The sequence below is a fragment of the Heterocephalus glaber genome, unplaced genomic scaffold (assembly GCF_053883595.1).
Source record: "Heterocephalus glaber isolate CG9 unplaced genomic scaffold, H.glaber_assembly_v1.0 deba00000347, whole genome shotgun sequence".
Classification (NCBI taxonomy): Eukaryota; Metazoa; Chordata; class Mammalia; order Rodentia; family Bathyergidae; genus Heterocephalus; species Heterocephalus glaber.
Window position 1 is genome coordinate 57,113,487 of NW_028258143.1, and position 18,385 is coordinate 57,131,871.

Genomic DNA, 18,385 nt, shown 5'->3' on the forward strand with positions numbered 1-18,385 from the left:
ACCAATAAAAGAATTTAATTAAAAAAGTATCTGGCAAAGGGGCTCTTTTTCTCATTTTAACTTTCATTTAAAGGTATAATTTATAGAGTAAAATCCATTCATTTTAGTGTAGAGTTCTACAAATCTTGACATGCAATTGTAAAACCAGCACTATAAGCATGATGGGCCTCATCACAACCCAAACCCCTCCTGCATTCTTTAGAGTCAACCTCTCCTTCTCCAGCCCCTGGCAACTACTGATCTGCTTTCTGTTTTCTATAAGTTTGACTTTTTAAGAAAACTATATAAATGGAATTAAACTGTATATAACAGATCCTCTATGCACTTGACATAAAGAAAAGTAATATTTTCCGGCGATTTAGCTCAGTGGTTTTGCTGCCTTCTGCACAGGCGCAAGGACCTGAGTTCAATCCCCAGTACAAAAAAAAAAAGAAGAAAAGTAATATTCATTTTTATTTATTAATTTATATTTTCTGAAATTAAGGGAAATAATAGATATAAAAAGCCAAGTTGTATTTGAATATTACATCTTGAAAGAGGTATTACACAGAAAGTCTTTTAAATATATAGATCTGTTGAAGCGTAGGCATATCTGCCCTTGTTCCCCACCTTAAGGAGAACGCATTGTATCTTCTCCATTCATATAAGGCGTTCTCACTGGAATTACGGAGTACATGTCTTTAATCTGTTGAGAAGGTTCTGTTCTACTTCTAGTCTCCTGATAGCTTTTACCATGAACAGCTGTGGAATTTAGTCCAATACTTTTTCTCCAACTACTCACAGGATCATATGGCTTTTTCCTTCCCTCTGTTAAAATGATTAGTTTTGGGGGTGGATCTTCCAATGCTGAACCAACACTGACATCCCTATAATAAAACCACTTTCTACATCCTGCCAGATCTGACTTTTAATAGTTTGTTTTGTTAAACAAATTTCTATGTTCATACTTTTTTCTTCTATTATCTTTATCCAGTTTTAGGATTAGCACAATGTTGAGTTCCTAAAATGAGGGGAGAAGTGTTCCTTCTTTTTTCTGCTTTAAATGTTTGATATAATTTATCAGTTAAAATGTTTATGAGCCTGCTGTTGTCATATAGGTAGGTTTTCAAGCTCGGAATATACTTTCTTTAATAGGTGCTCTTCAAATTTTATATTTCCTCCAGAGTTAGTTTCATTAATTTGTCTTCCAAGGTACTTCTTAGAAGTTGTCAAATTTATTTCAAAAAAGATTTTTGTAATATGCTTTCTGTATCCTTTTAAATTCTGTAAAATCTGTGGTAATGTCTCCTAGATCTTAATATTGTAATTTAAAAAATGTATAACTGATATTGTGTAACAGGAAGAAAAGGTCTAAAAGAGCAGGGTAATTGGGAGGGGTAGGGGAAGGGAAAAAAGGGAAAGGAAAAAATATGAGAAGAGGAAAAAAATGGAAACAAGGTCTTTGCAAATAGGGAAGGGTGGAGGGGGTGAAGGGAGGGCAAGGAAAGGGGAAAAAAAAATAAGAACCAAGAGACTCATGTAATGGTATAAGATCCCAGTGATGAATGTAACTGTATTTTATACCTAAAATGTACCAATAAAGTTAATGGGGGAATAAAAAGAATAAAAAAATATAGATCTGTAGGACTTTACTTTCAACATATTGGATCAATATCTCTCAGTGAGCATCTTGAGAATTTAGCTTATATAAATTCTCCAAGTTTGATTCTGATTGATTAACCAGATTTGGGAAACACTAAGCCAAGAGATTTTTACTACATGGGACCAGCTACCAGATTTGAAATTGTGTAAGGCAAAGGGATCAAAGTCTCGAGGTTAAGAGAGGTGATCTCACCTTTGGATGTGGGGCTACTGTTTACTGACTACAGGGGCTTGAGAAAGTTATTTCAATTTGCTGAGCCTTAGTCCTCTGTCCTGCAGGAGGAACAGTGTCTACTGTAAAGATTGATTTGGGGATGAAGCACATATAAAAGAACATAGTATAGTATCTGGCACATACAGCACTCATCAAACAGAAGTTCTTCATACTGTTGGTATCAGTGTCAGAGTCACCATCATTGCCTTCCTCCTCACACTATCCTGGGCATTTTTCCCTGCCTTTCTTCAGAGCTCTGTATTTTAGCCAATTTCATTATTTTAGCCCTTCCTCCAGAAGTAACCAAAGTAAAGAGAGTCAATTTTTGGAGCAAATCTAGGGCAGAAAAAGGTAAGAGATACTTGCTGGCTGCCCCTAAGCCTCACTTTTACTGTTGTAGTTAAAGAAGACAAGAAAGACAAACAGCGAATTACTGGGAACTTGCACTCTATTTTCCAAGGGGATGTTACTGGCCAAATATAATTAAGCAAAAGGGAGGAAGAGAAATAAAGGGCCAGAATAAAGCAAAAAATTAGGTTTCTACATAATTATGGAATATATAAAAATTGAAGTCGGGGATGGTGACACATATCTGTAATCTCAGTATTCTTGGAGGTTGGGGAACTTGGGCAACTTAGCAACTTAGTGAGATCCTGTTTCAAAATTAAAAATAAAATTAAAGTGGATTGAGGATATATGTGGTATGAAGACCTCAGGTTCAGTCCTCAGCAGCACGAAAACAAACAAATAAATAAAGTTGATTAGCAGTTTCAGTCAAGTTCTTGGTGCTGCAAGAAACTGAAGCTGGGGACTTAAAAAAAATGTTTGTTTCATTGTTATGCCATATTAACCAACATAAAGAACTTGGATTCCAAATTCAGAAGTCAGCAGAATACTTTAAGATCTATTTTAAACCATTTAAAGGTTGAGAAAAAATGGACACTAAAAACTAAAGACAAAATTTTAATCATATTACAAGTACTATGTAAAATTTAGTCTTAAAAATTGTTTGCAAGCTGAATGTATACTCATTCATTTTTCAGCTAGAGTTTTTATTTAAGATTTGAAATATAAAAGAGCAACATTTGACTGCACTTGCTGATATAGAGAAAGGAGAGAATTCTTAGAGAATTATGCAACATTGCTAACACCAATGGCCAAAGAGAATCAAAAGACAAACATAAATCCCACAGGTCCTACCTGTTCTCAGCATCACCGCTGCACTTTGGGGACATCAATTCAAAGGATTTGGTAAATTTCACCACCTGCCACACAGAAAGACAGTAAATCCAGGTCAATTAAAGAGTTCAAAATGTTTTTCATTTGTATACTGATTATTACAATAACTGGGGATTAAAGAGAGATTTTAAGTGAGGAGGTCCAACGGAGAAGAAAAGATTATTCTGTTTTATATTTTGTATTTTACTTCTTACATAGCATACATTGCCAAAATTCTAATACATTTTAGTAAAACTCGTTTAACACTTCAAGTGTTAAGTGGAAAAAGCACAATTTCTGGCTCTCTTTTGACAAAATATAGTATACCATATGATAGAAAACACATTTCTGATGCCTAAAGGAATACAGCTGAATGTCATTGGATTTTTCCAAGGTTGACACCTAGATCTGCCTTAGGCAGATGCAGTCATGGTTCAAAGGCCTTTTAAATTAACCATTAACAATGAATTGATGGACACCTGAGAGAATGACTTGGAAACTAAGAATATACTAAATGTTAAAAGTTTTAATCAGTGGGGTAATGAGCCTACACTAGGAAAATGCAACATTAGGAAAAAGGAATAAAAGAAAGGCCCATCTCAAAGACAACTACGTATGACTAGCTCACAGTAGCACAGTGACAATAGCTCAATTACAAGGAAATAACCTTGACAACCATAGAACATATTTATTTCATATTGTAATGTAAATTAAGCCTCTACAGAATCATCCATTGTTCAAATTTTATTTCCCAGAGATGGCTACAACAATACCTCTTATCCCTCTCTCTTTTCTACAATGCCATCCTGCCTCCTTCCTGCTAAGTGGTAGAGTCTATGTCCCCTCATCTGGAAAAGTCCTGATGGCTTCAACCAAGAGTACACAGGAGATAAGCTATATGCCTCTCAAGGTGATCATAAAAGGCAATGCAGCTTCCACCTTGTCTGATGGGATACCTGTGTCTGAATATTTGAGTCACCATGTAAGAAGTCCAAGTACTCTGAAGCCTCTGTGCTGAAAATGAGCTAAAGCATGTAGAGAGGCCTTAATACTATAGCATGCAGTTCCAGTTGTGTGTGTGCGCGTGTGTGTGTGTGTGTGTGCGTGTGTGTATTACTGGGGATTGAACCTAGGGCCTCATGCATGGTAGGTAATTGCTCAACTACTGAGCTACATTTCTACCCCATTTATTTATTTATTTTTTGGTACAGGGGATCGAACTCAGGACCTTGCACTTACAAGGCAGGCGCGGTGTCACTGAGCTAAATCCCCAGCCCTACCCCTTTTATTTTTTATTTTGAGACTGTATCTCACTAAGTTGCCTATGCTGGCCACAAATTTGCAGTCTCCTGCCTCAGACTCCCAAGTTGCTGAGATTATATCCCTAGTCTCTAGAACAGCCCAGGACAGGCACTACACATATGAGTGAACAAATTTCAGATAATTTCAGCTCCCAGTCATTAAGTCAACCTCAGTCTTCAAGTTTTCCCAATTGTAACCCCAGATATCCTGGAGACAAACCATCCCTGGAATGGCTTCTTTAATTTCATACCCACTGGATGTATGAACAGAATAATTTTGTTGGTTTAAGTCTCTAATTTGTGGACTTGTATACAGCAAAAGTAACCAGAATACCTGAGAACTTAAACAGAAACCAATAGTTTAGAAATATTGATTCAGCTTCAGTATTTTTGGACTTTGAAAGCCAGCGAGCCATAAAGAGATGATTTGCTATCTCCAAATCATAAATTCCCCAAACTATATCCTAAATAATTCTTAGAGTTATAAGAGTAATAGGATAAAAAGGAGAAGGATTTCATTCTATTTGCAGAATAGAAAACTGTCACAGATACTAAACAAGGGAGTTAGTCCTATATCTCCATTTTGACCTCTCATCATTTGTGATTTTTTTCCCAATATTTTTCTTAGACGATGGTTAAATTCTAATTTAACATGTTCTAGGCTGCATCCTGCCATTTTATCACAAAATGCATGTGTATTTTGCATGTTATGATGAACATTTTATATATGTCAATGCTGACAACATACTGTCAAGGTAGATATTATCCCCATTTTATCAAAAAGAAATTAAGGCTTAGAGGAGTTAACTGAATTTCTGGAAGCTATGTAAGCAGTAAACTGCAGAATTCCGATTTGAACCATGTCAGTCTGATTTCACAGCCCCAGTTTTCCCACTATTCCTCAAGGTCCTCTAAGAGCAAGTGGTACTGCAGGAGCAAGTTATGTGGACATGACTCCTTCAAATCCAGAATATGTAGATAAGCTGCCTTTTGAAAATTAATTCTACAAATATTTATTGGCTATCTACTATATATCTGAATTTAAATAAACACAGACCAAAAGTAACTCAAAAGTAACTTGAAGTAAAACACCTGGCTTGATATAAAGTTGACCAATAAACAATTCATTGTCTCTGTATTTGGAAATCCAGTGGGAGATATTGCTTAGTCTTCTGACCTGATGGATGAGATTAAATTCTCTAATATTACTAAGAATACTTCATTTGCATACTTTTTACTATAGACTAGAATATTTTACAATTCTGTAAGGGTAGGTATCAACTTCTGGAAAACTGATATCATTGAAAATGATCTTTGTCTTACAACAAAACAAATGAACTTTTACCCAAGTAGAGAAACATGATTCCTGTGCAATAGGGGAAAAAAAGCACAATGGTTACAAAGTTATTGTCTTGGACTGCAGTAATCATTTAAAAAATCTAATCTAGAAATCTTTTGCTAGTACTTTTTCAGTGCCTATTTTAGAATCAACTTTCCTCCCCTGATGTTTCTGTCATTAATGAGTATAATAAATCCTTGATACATGCTTGCTTTCAATTTGTGCAAAGTAAGGCTTTTAACTCTTTGAAAACTGTCATTTGACACAACAAATGTGTGCTGAGCATATGTATGTGTCAAACAATGTGATGGGCACTGAAACTAAAAGTCTGATAGTAAAAAAGAAATAAAAAGGGGCTTAAGAGATGGGGTGGGGTGGGGTAGGATAAAAAAAGAATTAAAATGTGTTATGTACATGCACCAATTACCCACAAGGAATGTAATCATTATGTACTGCAAACATGAACTCATAAAAATAAAATTTTTTGGGGGGGGGCTGGGGATTTAGCTCAGTGGTGCTGCCACCTGCCTCGCAAGCACAAGGTCCTGAGTTCTATCCCCGGTACCCCCCCCCACCAAATAAATAAAAATTTAAAAAAGGTTTAATGGAGTCACAAAAATGTTGAGCCTGGGAATTATATATCATGACATAGTCCAAGTCTTTCATTTTGCAGATTACAAAATCTATATTAGATGAAATGATTTGCCCAAAGTCATATAACTACTTAGAAGGTATACTATACTGCAATTAATCAAGTTGTGCTAAAGTACTAATGTGTGACACATCAAACCCTGATATTTCTCAAAATCATATATGGAGGATATTTTCTAATGGCAAATAAATTTACAACACTCTAAAACATCTTCTTGCTATGAAAAGAAAAAGGAAAAAAATCCCTGTGTTCATAGAGCTTACTTTACGGTAGGGAGCTTAATTTGCCCTGGATCTTCAAAACTAGGGCTCCATGGAAAAATAAGGGTACTTCTGTTTCATACCACAGGCAAATAAACTGAAGAAATGTCCTAGAATAAAAATCTTAAAAAATTTTTGTTTGTCATAAGCAGCTTATAAGAAATAGAATGGGAAATCTTGAAATTCTAAGCTATAGAACTTATATATCTAGAGTAACAAAGGAAATAAATAAGGTATACAAATATCTCTTGATATAAAGTTAGTATGTTTGAACTTTTAAAATGTAAAAGAGAAGCTTTTAGTACCACTGAAAAGAAAAAAAATTTTTTGAAAAGAAAAACAGGATAAAAAACATCTTGTTTTGTTTTATTTGTTTAGTGTTCTAAATACATGTTTAATGAATAAAGAGAAAACTAAGGAATATGCATCTTTCACTGCCAGACATTCTTATCATGGAGATTGCCAGCTATTCCCTCAGCAAACCAGTTCATGGTGTCATGACTGACGTCAAACACTGGTTTCATGAACCAGTAGGATTGACTGTATGTGCAGCAGAGAATTTAACCTTTCCCAGAGACATCTGGCCTTACTCCTGGGTCTGGGAGGAAATCCCTGAACCTTTGGAATGTCTTGTTTAATTAGGAGCCTGTCATTTTGGAGAGAGAAATGTTCCAGTTTACAGGGAAGTCGTGGTAAGAGACTAGTTTAGTTTAGATCTGTGCTGTATGGTTGTGTATTCCTAGATTAGTTTTCAAAGGCCTCTGGTCACTTCCCTGAAGAGCAAGATATCATTAAATGTTTGTTTCCCAGAACAGTCTCTTATTTGTTCCTTTTCTCATTCCATTTTAATAGTTCTGGCAATAACTACTAGTTTGGGAATTATGAGTTTAATGAATAGGTTTTAACTCTGTCTTCTACATTGTTGGAATTGAATTCTTGGAATTGGGGGCTTTGGGACAGACAGATAGTAACAATGTGACTTAGAATGGGACTTTAAGCCACACCAACAATGCAATTTAGGATAGGGCTTTTGTCTCATTGTGTTACCCTAGTCAAATATTTCTGCTTCCTGAAGCTCAACCAGAAACCCAGGAGAGAGAAGTTAGTGGAGGACATCAGTTGTATTCAGTTTTCTCTGAAGAAGACAGAGGAGACTTTTCATCTCAGATCTACATCTTAGGGAATTTTAGGGAATGAAGAGATTTTAAAAGAGAAAAAGGGGAATAGGGAGTGAATGGGCAGGAAATCCATGCCAGGGATGTGTCTTCTTTTTTTCTTCTTCGGAGAACATTGCAATGGACTTTGACCTCTGGCAGCTGGTTAACTAAAACCTAAGAAAGGAGTTCTCCTCAGCAAAAAGGATTAGGGAGAGGTGGAAGGCAAAAGGGAAGAGAAAGGGAACAAAGGATAGTTTTAAATGAATCTCTCACAATGATATCAGTTGACCTCTGAAGAAAGAGACAGAAAGCAGCCACATAGATGGCCAATTAGGTTTTTGTGATCCCAATAAAGACTAGACACTAAATCTTAGGCCTTGGTTAGCAAAATTTCATGCTTATCATCACAGATTATTACCAGAAGAAGTCTATACTGTCCCCAACTTAAAGAGTAGTGGACAAATTTTAGTCTGTATACCTCCTTTCCTGTGGTAGACTGTAATGGTGAGTACAGTTAACTTTCACTGAGTCCTTCTAGAAAATCATTGAAATTGAGGGCAGTCTTGGGCTTCCTGAAACTCATAATTGGGATTAGAATTGAAGGGGTATTATAAACCATCTTCTCTTAACTTTGGACATATAGTATGTGATAATTCTTAAGATCCTGTGGATAAATAAGGATAATCAAAATGTTGATTATCCAGCATGTATCAAGTACTGAATAGTACAGGGAGATACCAAAGAAATAACAAATGAGGCCTCTAACCTTCAAAGATTTAATATCTGTGATAGTTAATTTAATATGTCAACTGAACTAGGCTAAAAGATGTGCAGGTAGGGCCAAGGATTTAGCTCAGTGGTTTCGCCGGCTGTCTCGCAAGCACAAGGTCCTGAGTTTGATCCCTGGTACCAAAAAAAAAAAAAAAAAAGTGCAGGTAGCTTGCAAAACATTATATTAATGTGTGGCCATAAAGGTGTTCCTGAAAGAGAGTAGCATTTGAATCAACAGACTGAGTAAATAAGATCACCCTCACCAATGTGGGTGGACACCATCCAATCTATTGAGGGCCTGGACAGAACAGAAAAGACAAGGAAAGATAAATTCACATTGTGGCTGAGCTAGGAAGTCCATCTTCTCCTACCTTCAGACACTGGCATTCCTTGTTTTCATGCCTTTGGACTCAGACTGAAGTACACCACCAGCTTTCCTGGTTCTTCAGCTCGCAAACTGTGGGACTTCTCAGCCTCCGTAATCATACAAACCAATTTTTGTAATCTAGTTCAATGTATAATATTCTATTTCTCTGGAGGAGCCTAATACAACATTTTAAAGGCTTAAAAATTGAAGTATAGGGTCAGACAAAAATTTCTTGATTCACTGATGTGATTCCTTTTGTTAAATCAAAAGAATTATAAAAACCTATAATTTTTTCTTTTATCTTGGATGTAGGGAGGCTCAGAGCACAGTTTTAGAGTCAAAGTTTTATCTTTATGTGCAGAATAACTTAGCTTTTAATCTGTTGGTTTTGTTTGGCTTTGCTTTCTGTTTTTCTTTTGAAATTTTGTCTTTCATGCTAGTATGTATCTAGCACATCATCAATACTCTAAATATTTGTTCACTGTAAATTTTTACATTTTTGCTCAATAGTGCTTTAAATCCTTTCAGTAATAAATGAGCAGAGGTACAACGAGAAGATGGAGTACTTATATACTTGAAAAATGTAAAAGAATTTATAAATGAAATAACATAAATTTATTCCTTAAAATTAATTAGAATGGATCAGAGTATTTATGGGCCATTAAATTGTACAGAACATTATTCAGATGTATGGGGAGGGAATCTGAAATAGTGAGTCAGAGAAATACAGCATTTAAGGGCTTTAAGCTGATGGCAAAGCAATATAAGAATAAAAGAGATGCAGGCATGAGTTTCATCAAGAGAGTAGTAAAACATAAGCAGAGCAATAAAACTGTCCAGGACAAAACCACTGCTGAGTCAGAGCCAGCTGAGATCAAGGAAGTATTGAAACATCAGTCTTGGGTCCATAATGAGTGTAAAGTTAGTCTGGATCCAGATCCTCTGACTTTGAAGGCCATTGTAGAGTCAATTTCAGACTGTCAGGTAAACCCAAGTCGAAATCATATGTTTGGGAGCCCAGGACTACTAGACAATCTCCTTATAGATTCTCTCATTTGGGAGCAACCTGAGGTCATATTTACAATACTGACTACCCAATGTTGGCAGATTACTGGGCAACACTACTTACATGTAGGCTTTTGTCCATATTGAGAACAGCAAGATGAATAGTTGAGAAGTATTATAATTCTAGAAAAACAAACTCATTTGCCTGCCTCCCTCTTCTCTAAAGCAGGAGTAGATAAGAAAAGTCCTTTGACCAAATGCCAGCCCATCACCCATTTTTATAAATAATGTTTTATTGAAACAGAGCCACATATATTGATATAATAAGGTCTATGTCTGCTTTCTATTACAACAGAATAGAATAGCTGCAACTGATACCATATGGGCCATAGCACCTAAAATAGCTACTATTCATACTGGGTGAACCTTTGGTAAAAAAAAGTTTGCTAACCTGTAGTCTAGAGTTATCTTTGGGCTAAGCCACCTAGTTATTTTCTGCTAAAATGTTAAATGCTGATCATAGATTAATATATTATTATCCCATGTAATTTATGTATAATTCTGAAAGATGATTCTTGGAATCATAATTTTTTTTTTTTGGTACTGGGGATCGAACTCGAGAACTTGCGCTTGCGAGGCAGGCAGCAGAACCACTGAGCTAGATCTCTGGCCCTGGAATCATAATTTTTTACCCCAAACAACACTGAAATTATAGAAATTTTAGACACCAAGGCAAGTAGTAGAAGGTATAGTTGAGGACATGCAACAGTTGTGATGGGACAGTCCCACTTTCACTAAGTCTTGGGGACAATTGTTAGTAATATTTCTTTTCATTCTCAAAAGTTTCTTTGAATAGCAAATTCTATCCTATCAGGCCTGTGACTGCTCCTCAAAGCACCACACAATTTATGTTTTTAAAAAAGACCTTAATGAAAGCATAATGCATTCAAATAGAAAATTATATTCAGATACCTGGGCTTAAAAACAAAATATCAAAAACACCTTAAATATTTTTATATAATTTAATAGGCTATATAGAGTGACACTGCAGGGATTATACTATAAAGAAATAGGAGCCAGGCATAGGTGGCACTTGCGTATAATTTCAGCCTTCAGGAGGCTGGAGATGGAGGATTGGGAATCTGACGGCAGCCTGGGGTATATAGTGACCCTGTCTGGAAAAGGACAGACTTCATTCCTTATTCCTGATTTGAACTGATTCTATAAGTCCTAGTTTCACCATTAAAAAAAAATTTACTATCTAAATCCAATTCTGATTTCATTATGCATTTACTAGATGAACATGTATTAAATAAATGCATACATACACTAAGTAAAAAAGAGAATCTGATAAGAGAAATACCAGAAGTGGTTTATGGTCAACCAAACTGAATGAGTGGTTCTGAGTTCTTGTTCACTGTTGATCAACCCTGGTGACGGCACCCTGGGGAAAGCAACGCGTACGCCTTGTGAAGTAAACAAAATATCCCCTGCTTGTTCTTTGGAAAAGCTCCACGGACAGAAGTCATTTTCATTTGGCTATTTATCAAGTGCTAGTTAGTCCGGTTTCTCTCTGTTCTGGTAATTTAAAAACAAATTTAAAAAACAAAAACTATGCTCAAGCAGATATTCCTGCCACCAAAAAGAAAATTATTTACTAAGTAAACATCAATTTAAATTTTTTTCTTAATCTTTATTTTTTCCTCAGAAGACCACTCAAAAAGGCAAAAGTAAGTTAAATAATCATTTGCTATCATTTATCTTGATGAATTTCTCTATTATGCAAACCAGTAATTTATCATTTATTCCTTTGGTCAATATTTATCAAGTACTTACTGCACCAGGCATTATTATGGGCTCTAGAAATACCAGTAGAGTACAGTATGTAGGGGAATGTGTACCCAAATGCATACTTTCCCTATGCAGCTGTGTACAGAGCGGTCTTCATGTGGGAGGAGGTCTTCACATGGGCTGCATCCTAGGCTGAGCTGTGGGGAACTTTTTTGGGCTAAGGGACTAAAACAGTCTCTTCTGGCAGAGAACAGAGAGAATGCTCAGGAGTTTAACTAAACATAACTCAGTAAAGGGACAAGATATGGGACTGTGGGTCATGTAAAAATAAGTGATAAGGAATGGTGTGGCACCCAGAGGCTAGCAATCTTGGAAAGTGATGAATACTTCTGAGATGATACAAGAGAGAGGGATGAAAAGGAGAGATGGGGGGGGGGGAGGAATGGTGTCACTGGCGCCCTAGTGGAGCTGGGGCTGTGGAGAAAGAAGTCCCTTGAGAAAATCCAGCCACCACTAGAACTGGCAAAGATGAACAAGGGCAACAGTGAAACCCCCAGGTCTTAAAGCTTTTGCTGACCCCTCATTTGTCAAGTGGAGCTGGATGCCAGAGGACAAGAGAGCCCAAATGGTGTAGTATGCAAAGATCAACCATCAAGAGTGCTGAATTAGAAAGAAAAAGACAAACAATATATTGGGGGGACAGTTCGCAAAGAATAGCCAGAATAGAATTTGCAGTGTTGAACTTTACCCAAGTCCTGTGCTCCCCAAAACTAGTAATGATAAAGAAATCCTGGCCAGGATTTTAGCTCAGTGGCACCTTGTCTGCCTCGCAAGTGCAAGGTCCCGAGTTTGATATCTGGTACAAAAAAGAAAGAAATCCACTTAGCAGTGTTCCAGGCTTGCCTCTGCTCAAAAGAGGCCTCAGAATATTTCAAGATAAGACCTGTGTCCATCTTCATATCCTTTAAGACCCCTGAATGATACACATAACACATTGCCTATGTTTCTAGAACCCCAGGCACCTTTCCTTCTTCTTGAGATGGTCATTATTAATGAACTTTCTCCTTATTGCAATGGCCTGAATACAGTTATCCCCTTCACTGTCCAGTGCATTTCGTCTTTCACAGGGACAATGTGTGCAATGACACAGAGACAAATATATAGGCTGACCATTGAGAAATAAGGTAGAGGTGGAAGACAGGGACAGAACAAACTGAGGAAAAGAGCCCTTGAATGCTGGTCAGTATGAGCTTTATTGTCTAGACAAGAGTTAGCTATAGTTACTGACTATTCTGAAGTATACAGAAGTCAGGTGCATATTTAGAAAAATAACTAGAAGCAGTACTAAGAATTGATTGAAGCCAAGTATGGTGATGCATGCCTGTAATTCCAGCAGTCTGGAAGGCTGAGACAGGAAGATCACAAGTTTGAGCCCAGCCTGGACAACTTAATGACTTAGTGAGACCCTATCTCAAAATAAAAGAATAAAAAAGGGAAGGGCTAGAGATATAGCTCAGTGCAAAGGCCCCAAGTTCAATTCCCAGTACCATCTAAAAGAAAAAAATAGACTAGATTAAAGGGAAGAATTCCCTATCTACAAGCAAAGAAATAAATCAGGAGGAAATGCCGACACGAGAGATTAATAAAGACAGAATGAAGAGAGTGGAGAAGGAGTGGGAAGAAAGGGCCAGAAATGATGTTTAAATATAGAAGTGAGACAATGAAGAGACAAGTGAATGCAGATGGTGAGAAAGATTTAATAACTACTCTGATTTGTAATCTGAGTTACTTACTACATGACAGTGATTCTCTTAACTGCAACAAAAAATATTGGGACAGAATATGATAAAGATGGCCAGTAGGGATTAGAGTTCAGTAGCTGGAGATTTTTATAGAGACATATGCATACATATATAGTATATATGACTCTGATATATATTGATATATATTTATTTTATTAACAAAGTGAGTTAAGGTGGCTCTGTAGGGCAATGGGTAGCACATTAGACTTCTAATAAGGTGAGTTAAAATATTAACAATGTGATGAGTATGTGCATGTCTGCATCAATGCTTGTTTGGGTATCATCAAAGGTTTTTTTAGACAGCTTCTGTTTGCACTCTGATAAAATACTTGGAATAAAAGGCAAATAGAATTTAGGTTGGCTTCATTACAGGGATAAGGAAAATTAAAGAAAAAATGGTAGGGCAATGGAAGGAAAATAATAGGAAGGAAAATGAAGGAAGAGGAAAAAAGTTAGGGTAATGGAAGGAAAGTCTGAAGCAAGATTCACAATCCACCTAGGAGGGCAGGACTGAATTAGGGCCTATTCCAGAACAATGACTGAGCACTTACCCCATTTCCCATCTCATCCCTTCAAAAGGAGGATTCAGGAAGATCATCTAGTCCATGGCTTAACTGTATATATATTTACACAAGAGCCAAGAAATTAAGGGACATATTAGAAAGCAAATGTACATGACTAGCTGTGCATCACAATTTAGAAAAAGAGTTCTAGAAACCAGTCTCATATTTATAAGCTTAATCATAAAGTACTTTATAGCATTCTGGATAAAGAAATAGCTGCCACCCTTTAGGGTGATCCATCAAAAGAGAACACTGGAAAACACCAAAGCTGAGACAGTGCCTTAGGACCTAAAACAAAAATGTCCACATTTGCTTTCCTTCACTAAGCACTAAAAGAAAAAGAGGTAACGGTAAATACATGAGCTAGAAAGGAATGAACGAAAGTGATAGGAATTGCTTAGACATGTTCATGGGATGAAATAATATTAAGCAGGGAATATTCACTTCATAGTACTAAATACTTCTTGATGTTGACAGCAGCAGCCAGCTAAGATTTTTTTTTTGGCCTGACAGAAAATACCATTGGCAAAATCACTTAAGATCAATTGAGTAAAATACTTCAGAGAACCAAAAGAGCATGAAATATTAATTTTGGCAGGAGAAAGGAATAGAAATGCATTACTTATTTCTATTTTTGGCATCCTCCCAGTAAACTGGCCAGTTTACATGTAAATACCTAGTTGAAAGACCATGAAAGTAGGTTCTAAACATAAGATTTGGATGAATCAAGGCTTCTACATTTGGAATTAAGTTTGTTTCTCCCCTTTTCCCTCAAATGTGGACAGGCAATAACTTGTAATAACCACCTTTTAAAGACACATAAGAATCACCAAAAATAAACAAATAAATGAAAAAAAATTTTTTAAGGAATAACTAAATAAAATAGAGAGAGGCAATATTTTTGCAGAAAGGAATATTCTTTTCCTGAAATGATACTGTTTTGTTTTTTGATTATAAAATAGTGCATGGAATGCCAGTAGAGTTGGTGCTATAAGCTCATGCTTTCACACATCTGATTTCTTCCCAAAACAGAGCAAATACTCATAGTAGGAAGAGAAAATCAGAAAGATATCTATATTTTAAAAGAAATAGAGAAGAGAAGGAGACGAGAGGAAGGGATGTCACTGGATGAGGTCAAAGAGATCTCCCTAAAATAGAGGTGGGGACCTTAACTTTCCCCATCAGGTAGGCTCTTGACTCATTGTAGAAAACCATTTCAGAACACATTAGTATGAGGCACAGGCAGATTTATTAAACAGAGTTAGAAAGTAAGAGAAAATAAAGAAAGGACTTCAGCTTGGGGGCACAGCTCTGATGAAGAGGATCAGAATGCCCCATTCACTAAAGAATGACACAAGCTTTTTTCCCATTTTTTCCTTTTCTTTTCCTTTTGTTTGGTACTGGGGATCGAACTTAGAACCTTGAGCTTGCGAGGCAGGCAGCGACACCAATGAGCTAAATCCCTGGCCCAATTTTTTCCTTTTCTCATATTTTTTTTCCCATTCCCTTCTTTCCTTTCCCCTATCCCTCCCACTTCCCCTACCCCTTTAGACCTTTTCTTCCTATTTCACATTATCAATTATTCATTTTGATCCTTATTTACACTTAAGTGTCTCACACCAGAGAAACTATTTGGTATTTACATGTGTCCTATTTATTTCACTTAAGAGTATGGCCTCAGTGTGCATCCATTTAGCTATAAATGTAGTCTTTGTAAATAGGGAGGGGTGGAGGAGTTGAAGGGAGGGCAGGGGAATGGGGAAAAAACCCAATACATAAATAAATTAAATAATTAAAATTTTAAAAAAGAATGACACAAGCTTTTATTAGCTCAGGTGGGCTAGGGTCAGGCTGGTCACTATCCCAGCTCTGGCTTCGAAAGACTGGCTCTGGGAGAAGTCCTTATTGCTGGCAGGGACTTGATCTCCAGGAGATGATTGTTTCTGCTTGAGGTAGTCTCACCTTGTGGAGGCTCTGCTGGAATCCAGGGTGACTGTAGGTTTAGGGCAATGCCTAGTGACTTCTGGGTGCTCATTGGTAGTTGAATGTCTCTGTAAATTTCTTATCTTGGTGGCCTCAGTTTAAAGAGGGATGAGACAGGTTATGTAAATTTAGGACTAATCAATCTTGTACTGCTAGCTTTTAGATAGATAATCCCTAAATGATTAACATAGTTATATGTGAGAAGGAATTTGATCCAAAGTTTTAAGATAATTAAGGAGATGCACATAAAGTGAAAGTCAAGCTCTGCTCTGCTTTTAGTTACCTATTGGGCATGTATAAACCCAAGTGAAGAGTCACTGTTTTTGTTTGTTTGTTTGTTTGTTTGTTGTAGCAAAACTTGCTTTTAAGTCCCTGGCTACCTCAAAAGAAAAATCATGCTTTTAATAAGCAATAGTTTAAGGGCCTATAAGTTAGTTTGTCCTCTTTCTCCTTGGTGATCTCTGACTATGTCAAAGAAAGGGAAGGAAAAGAAAAGATCTATAAAGGCTCAAGTCTGGAAACATGGGCCTGTGTACTGCACAGTGAGAAACAGGCAGGCAGTGATGGTTGGAATTTCAGCTCCTTTGGGGGTCCTGGTGGACTACAAGCTTTCCCTTGAGACAGGTGAACCAGCTTCATTCCCACTGAACCAAGCTACCTCTGGCTCAGTGTAATATTACTACACAGCAGGAGACCAGAGCCACCAATATTAGCCCTGGTTTTGATTAGGGGCCAGGGAACCATGCAAACTATTAGACAAGGAAGAAAGAAAGAGAAAAAGAAAGAAAATAATGGCACAAACATACAAACAAAAATACTTTCCCAATCAAAATAAGTTGTGATCCCAAATTCAAAAACACATAATATCAACTAATGTTATGGTTTATATCTAGATGTCCTCTGAAAGACTTACAGACTCATAGATAGGGCTTTTGGATTATGGGGGGTTTATTGCTGACTTGCTGTTAAGAGGTGGGGTCTGGTGGGAAAAGGATGGTTACTGTGGGCATGGCCTAGGAGGATATTCATATGTCTCTTCCTGGTCCTTCTCTTCTTATGTCTCTACTTCCTGTTCAAGCTGAGGTGAGAAGCAATTCCTCTGCTATTTTCCTGTGTCATGCCATCCTACCTTGGAATAGCCAACTATAGATTGAAACCTCTACAAACTGTGAGCCAAAATAAACCTCTGCTCCTTGAAGGAGGTGTTAGGCATTTTATCCCAGCAAAGAAAAAGTGTCTAAGACAACTAAATCAGAAACATACATAATTGAACAAAGAGCTATTTATAAATCTCAGTTATGCTAAAGATTTGAACACCTCTGTATCATAAAATGATAGGTGAACAACAGAAATAAAAATAAGAATATAAATGATTTGAATAGTATCTTTCCTGACTAATGGACATTGGGAAAGTCAGCTGGACAATTTCCTGTTTTGAAAAACTTTCTTGCTTGAGAAAAAGGAAAAGCATATGAAAAAGAAGTTTCCTTTTTCTCTCCTGAGTCACGAGAATAAAATGTGATGATTTGAAATGTAAACAACATTGAAGACTTGCCCTTTCAGATATCAAACTGTACTATAAAATTACAGAAATTGAGATAGTTTTTGGTGCAAAAGTAAATAAGTAGGTTAAAAGACTAAAATAGTGAGCTTAGAAACAGACCCAAGAATACATGGATACTTGGTATTATAGAGAAGTGGTATCATAAAGAAGTGAAAAATTAGATAATTAGTTATACACACACACATACACACAACTTTATACTACACACAAAAAACAGATTCTAGATGGACACAATATCATTTACATATAGCTATACGGATGCCATTATAACTGGAGGTAAAGATTTTATAACAAAACCCTTAAAGCACAAATCAAAAAGAAAAATTGATAAACTTGACACATTGACATCATAAAATCAAGGATATCTGTGCTGAGAGTTCATCTTACCATGAGTCTGGTGTGCACAGTCTTGTTGTATATATGAAGATTGGGAGGCCCTCATCCCCCTCTTATCCAGTTCATGGCTCAGGATTATATTTATATAATATTATATATTTATATAATATAATCAAGTAATATGTCTCACTGCTTCTAGCTTTAGTTCTGTACTTAATACATTCAATACTGAATGACAGTCTTATTGATTCTGACTTCATTCATCACTCGAGAGGCTAGATTTCACCCTCTTGTGTTTTTCAGGAAAACCCTCTTAGAACTATATTTCCTGAACTGTTCTTTGCATATTGAAAATATCTATCTGTGGTTTGAACAACTGAAAATGAATTTTACAGGATTTTAAATTACAGGGTCATATTTT

At 36.5% G+C, this 18,385-nt stretch overlaps 1 protein-coding gene across 3 annotated transcripts in view; it reads right to left on the minus strand.

Annotated features, from left to right (window-relative positions):
- Window positions 1–18,385, minus strand: part of Pde11a (phosphodiesterase 11A) — a 514,960-nt gene that overhangs the window by 261,582 nt on the left and 234,993 nt on the right. For all 3 annotated transcript variants that reach the window (XM_087200903.1, XM_004857742.4, XM_087200900.1), the window contains exon 5: window positions 3,056–3,120. In XM_087200903.1, the coding sequence (XP_087057029.1) occupies window positions 3,056–3,120 (65 nt within the window). The remainder of the gene's footprint in view (window positions 1–3,055; window positions 3,121–18,385) is intronic.